General features: G+C 42.1%; 1 protein-coding gene and 1 long non-coding RNA gene across 4 annotated transcripts in view; one reads left to right on the forward strand and one right to left on the reverse strand.

The window, feature by feature from the left end:
- The window catches only part of LOC144603731 (uncharacterized), a 120,969-nt gene that overhangs the window by 43,860 nt on the left and 64,781 nt on the right, over positions 1 to 12,328 (forward strand). The window lies entirely within an intron of this gene.
- The window catches only part of cped1 (cadherin-like and PC-esterase domain containing 1), a 219,716-nt gene continuing 218,723 nt past the window's right edge, over positions 11,336 to 12,328 (reverse strand). For all 3 annotated transcript variants that reach the window (XM_078417409.1, XM_078417410.1, XM_078417408.1), the window contains one exon: positions 11,336 to 12,158. In XM_078417409.1, the coding sequence (XP_078273535.1) occupies positions 11,925 to 12,158 (234 nt within the window). In that variant the 3' untranslated portion in view covers positions 11,336 to 11,924. The remainder of the gene's footprint in view (positions 12,159 to 12,328) is intronic.

Raw genomic sequence — 12,328 nt, forward strand, 5'->3', positions numbered from 1 at the left:
ATTTCTGTAAACGTCGTAAACTGTTACAAGTCCACAAAATCAGATGTGTGCACTAAATGTCAAACTTTATTCATGTCATTGGAGAAAGCCCAACAAAATAACCCTAGCTTCACATGGGGAGTTTGTCATCCTATCCTCCCATTTACTGACTTCAACATTTACAGCTTGATCGCAATTCCATCATGACTCAGTCCCAGTTTACCTGGACCATCTTCCTGCTGTTCCCATCCTTCAGATTTGGCTCCACATCATTGCAGATGTCGGAGCTTTGGCCATCAAAGTGCTCTGCTCAAGATTCTCTCTCCAAAATCCACTTGCATTGTCACTCCCTCTGGCCCTCCAGAATTTTTTACAGTATTTCAAAGTGAAGTTCAAGTGTGTTTATTTGTCATATGCACGGGGTATGAACCAGAACAACGACGTTCTGACTTGCTTATAGACACAATAAATATACAATATGTATGTTATTGCCAGTAAACCAGACCATGATAGTGCAAAATACAAAGTTCACAGAGCAATTCCATAGTAATGCAGAGTCTAGTGGTTAATTGCTGAAGTAGGGTTGTGCAAGGTAGTTGAAGACCATGATGGTATATTCAAGGTTCTTCTTGAACAGAGGTAATGGTTATCTGGCTCCTATATTGACTGGTAGCAGCAAGAAGAGAGCGTGGCCAGGGTGCTGTGGGTCTTTGATATTAGTTACCTTCTTGAGATGGCTTCTGTGGATTAATGGTGGGGAGGTCTACCACTTTATGCATCCTTTGTCATTCTTGAGTATTTAAATGACTGAAGCAGGTCATGGTGCAACCTGTCAGTATGCTCTCCACCATTTGCCAGTCGAAGTTCAATAGAGTATTCGTTACGTGCCGAATCATCTTAAACCTCCATGGAAGTAGAGGTGTTGGTGATTTTTCTGTGTGATTGCATCTATGTGCGGGACCCAGATTAGATCATCAGAGATGTGTAGGTCCAGATTCTTGAACCTGTTGATTCTTTCCAGTGCCATCTCACCAAAGATGACAGATGCATGATTCCTCAGCTTTCCCTTCCTGAAATCAAGCCCGTTGGTCTTGTTAACATTGAGAGGAAGATCGTTGTTCTGGCACCGGTCAATCAGATTGTCAATATCCCTCTGACTTGTCATTATTTATTATTCTTCGATCGAATCAGCTCTCAATCAGGTTGTGGCAGTAGATAAATTGAAATGGGTCCAGGTCATTACTGAGGTCGGAGTTGATTTATGTTGTAACCACTTTCTCGAAGCACTTCATCACTATGGACGTAAGTGCCACCTCCCCTCTCTGTGTTCTGCAGAGACCGTTCCCTCCGTAACTCCCTTGTCCACTCGTCCCGTCCTACCCAAACCACCCCATCCCCGGGCACTTTCCCCTGCAACCGCACGAGATGCAACACCCTCAACTCCATCCAAGGACCCAAACAGTCTTTCCAGGTGAGACAGAGGTTCACCTGCACCTCCTCCAACCTCATCTATTGCATCCGCTGCTCCAGATGTCAACTTATTTACATCGGCGAAACCAAGTGCAGGCTCAGCGATATCTTCTCTCAATACCTGCGCTCGGTCCGCGTTGGCCAAACTGGTCTCCCGGTGGCCGAGCACTTCAACTCCCCCTCCCATTCCCAGTCTAACCTTCCTGTCACGAGCCTCCTCCAGTGCCATAGTGAGGCCCACCGGAATTTGGAGGAACAGCACCTCATATTTCGCCTGGGCAGCTTGCAGCCCAGTGGTATGAACATCGACTTCTCCAACTTTAGATAGTTCTTCTGTCCCTCTCTTCCCCTCCTCCTTCCCAGATCTCCCTCTATCTTCCTGTCTCCACATATATCCTTCCATTGTCCCGCCCCCCTGACATCAGTCTGAAGAAGGGTCTCGACCCGAAACGTCACCCATTCCTTCTCTCCCGAGATGCTGCCTGACCTGCTGAGTTACTCCAGCATTTTGTGAATAAATACCAGTCAGTAATTGTTCATCTATGTCTCCTTGCTCTTCTTGGGCACAGGTATTATGGGTATCCTTTTAAAGCAGGTGGAGAAAGGCAGAAACTCCAGCTAGTTGATCCACACAGTTTCTGAGAACATGGCTAGATACACCATCAGGGCAGGACACTTTCCAAGGATTCACTCTTGTGAAGGGTCAACTATTGACTCCTTGCAGACTGTGATCACGGGGTCATTGAGGGCCTATAAAGGGGGCCCAGGGAGTTGGAGGTGTAGTCTCCAACACTTCACCCTTATTTGGAGGTTGTCCCGCTAACCACATTTCAGGGAACAGTGGAAGTCTCCATGACACATGCAGGCACTGTAATTACTGTGACTGTGTGTTGCGGGGTCAGGATGTCCGTGTCTCTTGGGTGATAGTAAGAAGTCTCTTCGCTACTGCACCGATTTGTGCTAAACACAAGGTGCTGGAGGAACTCAATGGGTCAGGTAGCATCTGAGGGGGGAATGGACAGACAAAGAAAGGACCTTTCTTGAGACTTGTGATTTCTGCTGATTTTCTTAAACCGGTGTATATATAGGATTATCTGTCTCAGCTACTGGCAAAATGTCACCACACTCCAATGCCATTTTTAATTTTAAAATAATTGATTTTATGTTGGTTGCATCTGTAATCAAGTGCAATAGTGAATCTGCTGAAGAGCAGGACATCACTGACATCAATGCCAGGATTTTCCTGTTTAATGGGGAAAAAAGCTTGTTGTCAGCTTTCCAGAGAAATGATGTGGAATATTGGCAATGTTACTGTCACTGCAACTGCAAACTCTTGGCCAATCTAGTTCAGCTGATGTTGGTTGGGATAAACTGGTCAGAATACAGGAGAACTATAATTTCAGTTGTGTTATCTAAACTTCTTTATGTACCCAAACAGCTGCATGTGGTTTACCTTTCATATTTCATCTTAAAGTTGGCTCTAGCAAAAAAAAAGTGGCATTATATTGAATGAATTGAATTGAATTCCATTACTATTTAAAATCTAAGCTGCGTTATACATTCATGTTTTGGATTTAAACCCAAGCGTGAAAATGTAACCTAGATTAAGTTGTTAGCACTGTCACTTTCCGATTGAGGCAAAAGTCTTAACCAAAAATAAACTGATGCACACAATCTTTTTCATGCTCTCTATTAAATTTGAATGCACATCTCTTTAACCTTTGAGGATAACGTAAAATGTCAAATAATAGCTACAAAGTGTGTTAGTTCTTTTCTTTTACACAACTGAAATGAAATCCAATTCATACATACTCGATCAATGTAATTTTTCCACTTGTATTTACCATGTCCATATTCATGTGACAAAATTGCAATTATTCATGTGTAAAATATAATGGTATTGATCATCAGTTACAGAGGAACTGATGAATACCATTATATGGGTATGATAATGACATGTTACAGAGGAAATATGATGCAAAAGCAGTCACTGCTTTTCACAACTAATAGTATTTCAGGTTCATGGCTTGAAAAGCTACTTCTTTTGCCTTGCAGCTGAAAAAAATCCACATCTTGAATCTGACACAGCTATTTTGCTTTTTTGTACATGAGAACAGGAGATGAGTAATTATAATGAAAAAATTGGACGTGTAGGATAGAACTAGTGTATGGGTGATATTTGGTCAGCATGGACTCGGTGGACTGAAATGTTTGTTCCACTCTGTATCTCTAAACTAAACTAAAATAAACTAAACTAGGGCTGGTCACCTTTATTTCTACCACCCCATCCACCTAACTCCATCCAAAGAATGCATACCTTCAGAGCCTGTCTTTGAAGATTGGAAGCTTCTACTGTACTTTTCTTCTGTGTTATAATCCCAATCAGTTTTGTTTTGACAATTTATTCACAAAGTCTGATCTGTAGTGTCATTTTCTGGCTACTTAATTTTGGATTGCATAAATTATCTTGTCACCTAACTGTCCTAAGTAATGCAGTGTTTCAGAACTTGTTGCAAGCTTTATACTTTTATACTTTAAACTTTAGAGGTACAGTGTGGAAACAGACCCTTCAGTTCCCCGGGTCCATGTCGAAAAGCAATCACCCCAAACAATAGCACTACTCTGCACACTAGGGGCAATTTACAATTTACAGAAGTGAATTAACCTACAAACCAGTTGGTCTTTGGATTGTGGGAGGAAACCATAGCACTCAGAGAAAACCCACGCGATCAAAGGGAAAATGTACAAACTTCAGACAAATAGCTCCTGCAGTCAGGATTGAACCTGGGTCATTTGCAGCGTATGGCCAATATACCCATGTAGAATACATTCTACTGTTTTGCGTTGAAACATTTTATATTATCATCATACAAGTGTGTTTAAATGATCATTCTATCTGTGTTTGGTTAGCAGTTTCTATTGGGCAATGAAAAGCAAGAAAAAGTTTGTATCAATCTATATCTATATCAATAAAAGCATATCATAGTGATAATTTTCCACCATTAAAATGGCACAATGGGGAATGCCCAAAGGTGATGCCTTTGGTCCTTGAAAGCCATCATTACATTGAGAGGATTGGGCAGATTTGGGGGAATGATTAGACTAAGTATATAAGAACTTTAAAAGTGGAGGCAAGTGTGGACTATTTTTTTAGTTTAGTTTAGAGATACAGTGCGGAAACAGGTCCTTCGGTCCACCGAGTCCGTGCTGACCAGCGATCCCTGCACATTAACACTATCCTACACACCAGGGCCAATTTTACATTCATACCAAGCCAGTTAACCTACAAACCTGTACATCCTTGGAGCATAGGAGGAAACTGAAGATCTCGAACAAAACCCACACAGGTCACGCATGGGGAGAATGTACAAACTCCGTACAGACAAGCACCCATAGTCAGGATCAAACCCGGCTCTCTGGCGCTGTAGGATAGTAGGTCTACTGCTGCGCCACCATGCTACCCCTATTTGATCCCTTGTACCTGGTCCACTGTTCAATAAGATCACGGTTTTCCTTTTATTTTGACATTACTTTCATGTACTTGATTCTCTTAATATCCAAAAGCCTATGGATCTGTCTGGAATAAACTCCGTGACTGAGTCTCCACCGCTATTCTAGACAGAGAACTTTAAAGAGTCATTCTGGATGGGAAAAAAATCCATGTGCTCTAATTTTGTTCATTAATCTCTTGAGTGGCTCTCTATCAAAAGCTTCAGAGATACACCATATTTCCTCTCTCTTTTATCTATCCTGCCTTTTTCCTTTCATTATTTCCATGGTGACTTTGCCCAGTGTTGTTCATTTATACTGAATGTCATTTTACTACTTCAAGCATGGATTCCAGCTGTTACCTGAAATTCCTCACTTCCACATGAACCTGGCAGCAGCTTCATCTCCTAAGTCTCACTTTGTTGGAACCTTGGAGAGATATAGCAAAGAAGTGGCCAATGAGCCAATCAACCACCTATTTAGACCAGCCTAAATTAATGAAACTTTTCCATCAACTGCTCCACCCTCCCCTCCCCTATCCTATTTCCATTACAAAGCTATATACTGGGACATTTAACCTAAGAAACCGCACATCATTTGGATGTGGGAGGAAACCCACGTGACCGCAGAGAAAACATGCTAATTTCACACAGTTCAGTGCCTGAGGTCAGGATTGAACCCAAGAATCTGCATTCTTGAGGCAGTAGCTCTACTAGCTGTGCTACTGAACAGCCCTGTCTAATCCTATTAGAACTGTAAAACTGGGAACTGGTTTGCTACATCACTGGGCCTTATTTGGACACAAGCAAGCTTTCAAATCTCCCTCGTACATTTATCCACCCACAATGCCGAACCTCTCAGCAACTATCTTTCCATTAGTTTGTTGTTCCAATTAATCTCCTATTCACTGAGGTTTCTGGTAGTATTAAAATTAGTTATAGTTATTTAATATTCCGATGCACCAAATTTTCATATTTCTAACATTAGAATACATAATTGAAACCAGCAATGAAGCAAAAAGATGCCAAGCAGAGAGCAACTCTACATTCAGCTCTATACAGGAATTTAACTCCTGTAATTGTGGTATTGGGTGGTGACTGACAATTGCAGTGAATCGCATGGTGCACATCAATGTGAACAGGTGGGAACTGCATGTTTTGTATTGAATGAAGATTTATGTCAACATTTGTGTGTCATTGTTCCAATGTAATAGACTTGATTTTTTTTGCTCTCACAACCTGATAGGGAAAGCATGGGTAATCTGTTAAAATTAAAGGAATCTATAATTGTTCCATTCCTGCCACAATCTCGAAATGTTTAATTAAGTAAAAGAGCGTTGATGAAAGGAAAGTGGTACTTATGTCTGGATTTTCAGAAAATATATATCATAAATTCTCATATGAAAGGCAAAAAAAACAAAAGCAAAAGTAAAAGCCAAAAAGGCCATTAACATGAAAACCAAAATTGAAGCCTGTGGAATGAAGAGATTAGGGATAAGAAATTGGCCGAGGGAAACAGGACAAAGAAAAGCAGTCTTCTTAAGAGAACATAGTGGAATAAGAGGATAGTTGACAAATAATTTCACTGGAGAAAAATGCAAAATTATACATTTTAGCCAAAAGAATGAGGCGAGACAATAAAGAATAAAGAACATAAAGGCTAAGTGTATACACAAACCGAGAAACCTGCAGGTTTAAGTGGAAATATCTTTCAAGGCAGGTTGGGAAAATGGATATTAAATCGTATATGATAGGGAGCTTCATACCATTGAGTGTCAGAGGGTCACCCTCAATGGGTCACCCCTACCCTACAACCCATTTCCTACATATCGGCAGCTGACCTACAAGTAACACCTTGAAGCGCTCCATGCTAAAGTCTCAGAACGGAACAACCTCCTGTGCTGCTTGGCCGGATCGTCATGGGGCGCCAGCACATCTACTCTTCGAACCAGTGCTCTTGCACTCGTGTACAGCGCCGCTGAGTACGCCGCCCCAGCATGGTGCCGCAGCGCTCATACCAGCAAGCTAGATGCCACCCTCAACGACACCATGTGGATCATCACTGGCTGCCTACGCCCTACTCCGACGGATCTCCTGCCGGTGCTCGCAGGTATCGCACCCGCCAAGCTTCGAAGAGAGTGCTTCACTCATAGCCTGGTGTGCAAGGCCCCATCGGACGCCAAACATCCTTTGCACCACCTCGCCCAGGATTCACAGCAACTGGGACCTCAACGCCTGTCGTCGCGTCGCCCTTTCTCCCGTCATGCAGCGACCCTCTGTGGCTCCGGTTTCAACATACTAGGAGCATGGAGAACCAGCTGGGAACAGACATCACGACCTCCTTAATTCACTGTTGCACCGAACACCACAGCCCCACCCGGCTCAGACATGCCCCGCAAAGAGTGGGTCGCCCTGAACCGGCTCCACACAGGGGTCGTCCGGTTCAACGCCAACATGCATCGTTGGGGGTTGCGTCCATCAGCAGCCTGCGTGTGTGGAGCAGACCAGCAAACAGCGCAGCACGACATTTTCGACTGCACTGTCCTCTGTCCCCCTGGTGGAGGGGTAGACCTCACGGCCCTCGACAACAGCACATTGCCATGGCTACAGCGCCTGGAGGGTGTCACATATCTTCTGCTGCCTCAAACGCAAGAAGAAGAAGAAACCGATTAGTAAATATATTCAAAATTAGCTATTGGCAACATCGGGTTCCCAGAACCCTTTGCATTGGATGGAATGGTGAAAAAGATCACTTTATTATTTTTATTATGGCCACTGAAACTGTCTGAATCAACGAGAACGGATGAGAATGTAGGGAGAATTAAAAAAGGTATTAATATACAATTAGTTTAAAGTAGTCATTGATGACCAGTATGGACTTTGTGGCCTAAGGGCCTGTTTCTATACTTGTCTTTTTATGACTCTGACTATTTAAAAAAGTTATTGGATTCCTGAGATCCCTTGCTATTTCAATGAACTGGTTGTCCAAAGTATTTCAGTGAATGAAGATTGCTTTTCTTTGACCTGTTTCTTTATCCTGACTAAACGTTCATCACCTTGTACACAAAGAACATTTTGCAGAAACTAGAAATCTTATGAAAGACATGGGAAAATGCTAGAAACGCGGGTCAAGCAGCACCCATGAAGTGAGAAATAGAATCAATGTTTTAGGTGGAATATCATTAATTAGAAATGGGGAAAGCTGGAGATGTGCAGGAAGGAGAAGAGAAAATAAATAAAAGTCTTTGGTAGGGATGATGATAGGGGCGGCACGGTAGCGCAGCGGTAGAGTTGCTGCTTTACAGCGAATGCAGCGCCGGAGACTCAGGTTCGATCCTGACTACGGGTGCTGCACTGTAAGGAGTTTGTACGTTCTCCCCGTGACCTGCGTGGGTTTTCTCCGAGATCTTCGGTTTCCTCCCACACTCCAAAGACGTACAGGTATGTAGGTTAATTGGCTGGGTAAATGTAAAAATTGTCCCTAGTGGGTGTAGGATAGTGTTAATGTACGGGGATGGCTGGGCGGCACGGACTTGGAGGGCCGAAAAGGCCTGTTTCCTGCTGTATATATATGATATGATGATAATGTAACAATGTGACATCAGCATCGTTCCATTGCTATTCCAAGTCAAAGGTGAACCATAGAACTTGTTTCTTTTGGGGATCTTCATCTGCAGAAACCTCCCAACCCTGACCCTCTAAGACTTGTCCAGCCGCTGGCACAGTGATCCCGCTGATGTGCACAGCCCTTCCTGATCATCTGCCAAACCATCTGTGCTGATCTCTTCTCTGAACATAGATCTATCCCTCTATGATCCACTTCTTCACCACACAGTAAATGAAATATTACTGCTCTCCTGTGTTTTGCAGCTACTGGTATGATGCTTGTGTTATTCGGAGACTAATTCAGCACATTTCATTTTTTCCTGCACTTGTCATATTGGATTTATTATGTGGTCATAATTAATCATGCCATGCAATTTTACCTCTGTTTAAGCAGGCAGAATTTCAGGTAAAATACCCTGTGGCATAGGATCTTCCCTACCTGACTTCCATTTGCTATCCCTGGTGAAACTGCACCACAGCCTATTAAAAAGTGAAGCTGTGTTTGAAGTGGTCAGTTCATTAAACTGACCAGAGTTGACATCTGATTTTCTGCCTGCCCATCATGTCTCTTTGGAGAGGTGCTATAATTAGATGCACACTGAGGTCCTGTTTGCTTTTGTTTAAGGAAATTTAATCTTCAGTTCAGAGGCTTTATTTACCATGGGATTAGATGGGGTTATGAAAGTCAGAAGAAAGCAGTATCAGTGGATTTTTAGATTTTTTTTTAGATTTAGAGATACAGCGCAGAAACAGGCTCTTTCGGCCCACTGGGTCCGCGCCACCCAGCGATCCCCGCACACTAACACTATCCTACACCCACTAGGGACAATTTTTACATTTTCCCAGCCAATTAACCTACATACCTATATGTCTTTGGAGAATTTTAAGGCAGAGATAGATAGATTCTTGATTAGTACAGGAGTCAGAGATATGGGGAAAAGGGAGGAGAATGGGGTTATGATGGTTAGACAGATCAGCCATGATTGAATGGCGGAGTAGACTTGATGGGCTGAATGACATAATTCTACTCCTTTCACTTATGACCTTATAAAACACTGGTTTCTTTTCCTTTTTTTTACATTTATTAAAAGAAATATGAATGACTTATTATATCATGTAGTTTGATGCACATGGGTGTTGCAGGATTGCCTTCCTGATAGATCCAGCATATGGGTCTCAGTCTGAATGAGAGTGTTTGTAGCTTCCTGGGGTCTCACACAGTGCTGAAAAATCTTGATGGATTGCTGGCAGTGGAAGTTAACTGCTGGCAGTGGAAGTTAACTGCTGACACAAGTTCGAGGAGATACCTTGCAGTGAGTAGGTGGCCTGGAGATTGCTGACCCACTGATTGGTGAGCAACCCCTTCATCCAGCCAGCACCTGACCAGAGAATAGGTAAGTGCTGGCTGTAACTGGTGTCTGGCAGGTTGGATGTTCTCACCAAATAGGTTATTTGGTGAATATGTTTGAAATGCATTGACCTTGAAAAATGAAGTATAAGAAAATAATTGCAGATGCTGGTACAAATCAAAGGTATTTATTCACAAAATGCTGGAGTAACTCAGCAGGTCAGGCAGCATCTCAGGAGAAGAATGGGTGACGTTTCGGGTCGAGACCCTTCTTCAGTCTGAATGCTTTTTCCAGCATTTTGAAAAAAGAAGTAAGCCTTGACCGGAAAATTATTGAAAAGGGTGCTGATGCTACCTGTTTTGATGCTGAGGAATTTGAAGCATCCAGTTTCTTCCTTTATTCTTTTAGTGCACTCTTATAATGATGACCTAGTGATCGTTCAAACAATGGTCCATCTCCTTGCAGTCATTATCCTGAAGCTCGCTCGACCATCACTTGCCTGCCCACAATCTAATATGTACCACCCTACCCATATCAATGAATCTTTTCATGTTACTTTCCTTTCTTCCAACTCTCCCAACCTCCACCGACAATCTGCCAGGCAACTAATTTTCTCAAAGAGCTCCCTTATCCAAGATGTGTAGGAAGGAACTGCAGATGCTGGTTTACACTGAAGATGGACACAAAGTGCTGGAGCAGCTCAGCTGGACAGGCAGCACCTCTGGATAGATGGAATGGGTGATGTTTCGGGTCGAGACCCTTCTTCAGGTGTCAGGAACTCGCTGACAAAAGTCCTCAGCGACACCTAGTATAAGAAGATAACTGCAGATGCTGGTACAAATCGAAGGTTTTTATTCACAAAATGCTGGAGTAACTCAGCAGGTCAGGCAGCATCTCGGGAGAGAAGGCATGGGTTGAAGAAGGATCTCGACCCGAAACGTCACCCATGCCTTCTCTCCCGAGATGCTGCCTGACCTGCTGAGTTACTCCAGCATTTTGTGAATAAAATCCTCAGCGACACCTTCAGCTTTGTGCATGATAGTATATTCCTGCAGGGGTCATGTGTACAATAGGGACACATCTCCTACATGGTGACATGGAGCATTACAGTTCCCAGTTCTCCATATTACACACATAAATTATGAAGATGTCTCAATTTTTATCTTCTTCAGTTTGCAATGGTGAATGACAGTGAAATTCTCTATTTGACTGGCACGCTAATTATCTTTTAATACTGTTATAAAGAATTGTTGGAAGATTTATAGAAAGATATTTAGCCCTGTGACAGAGCATTACTCTTCTAAAACCCTTTTTAATTCCTCTTTTCCAAGGCAATCCATGGATGATAAAAACAGGCATCTGCACTGTTGTAAATTAAAGCATTATATGTTTTAATAGAAAAATTAAAAATACATAAATGTATTAAAAGTAGATGTACAAAAATACCAACATTTTATAAACATTGAACGTTCTCTGTATGCAAAATATGTTTAAGACATTTGAGAATTCAGGCAACATTCTAAACTATTTTCTTGCCTGCCAAACAATGGTAGTATAAACAGGCACTGTGAGGTATATATAATTTGATATCACCAGCAATATCTGGGGAATGTGATTTCTCGTGAACAATACATATAAAAATAAAAAAGCTATTCAGAAAACCAGCAAAAAATAGTGCAGATAGTGACTGAATATTGCACAGAAAAGGACTAAGTGGCTTACTTAAGGACTTCAAGTCTCTTATGTACTTAATCTCAAGTGTAAAATACTTTGTTTCGCCCACAGCTGTTTATGCAATTCATCTGGCCAGACAGCGAGTCACATCAATTTTCTGCTTTTCCATCTGCCATTCTGAAGCGTCACATTTTCAGAGGCACATATTGATTTCATAAAGATTTAACAAGTGTCACATGCCTTTGGTGGTGGTAGGATTTGTAGCCAATCAGCAAGAAATAGAACGCATACCGTGCGGCATTTTGCACAGATCTCCAGGGAAGCAGCAAATCTTAAAACTGTAAAATGTGTCTATTTTTTATTGCTGAGTACTCAGAATGTTCAATCTGTTAACACAGACTCTGCTGAGAAGAATTTCTGAATAGGCCTGGTTTATTGGACCTTTAACATGATAGTGTGATTTGGAAGCAGACAGAGCATCTCGGAGAGCTGAAGCCTTGCTCTGGCTTGAGTTGTCCTTTCCAGTAAAGGAGTGTGCTAAATGCTTCATTTTTGTATGCATTGTTGATCTAGAGTATTCAGAACTGGTTACCTAAGAGGAGAGGAGGGGAAAAAGGGGAAAACGTCATTTATATATTCCAAAAGAATGTTTATTTTTGATAAATTCAGATTCATATGATATCTATACAAGACATTGACACTTCTCTTATCAAGGTATTTCATATTTCCTTGAATCATTAAACTTTGGAAGAAGAACAGTCT

Source organism: Rhinoraja longicauda, chromosome 20 (assembly GCF_053455715.1).
Source record: "Rhinoraja longicauda isolate Sanriku21f chromosome 20, sRhiLon1.1, whole genome shotgun sequence".
Taxonomy (NCBI): domain Eukaryota; kingdom Metazoa; phylum Chordata; class Chondrichthyes; order Rajiformes; family Arhynchobatidae; genus Rhinoraja; species Rhinoraja longicauda.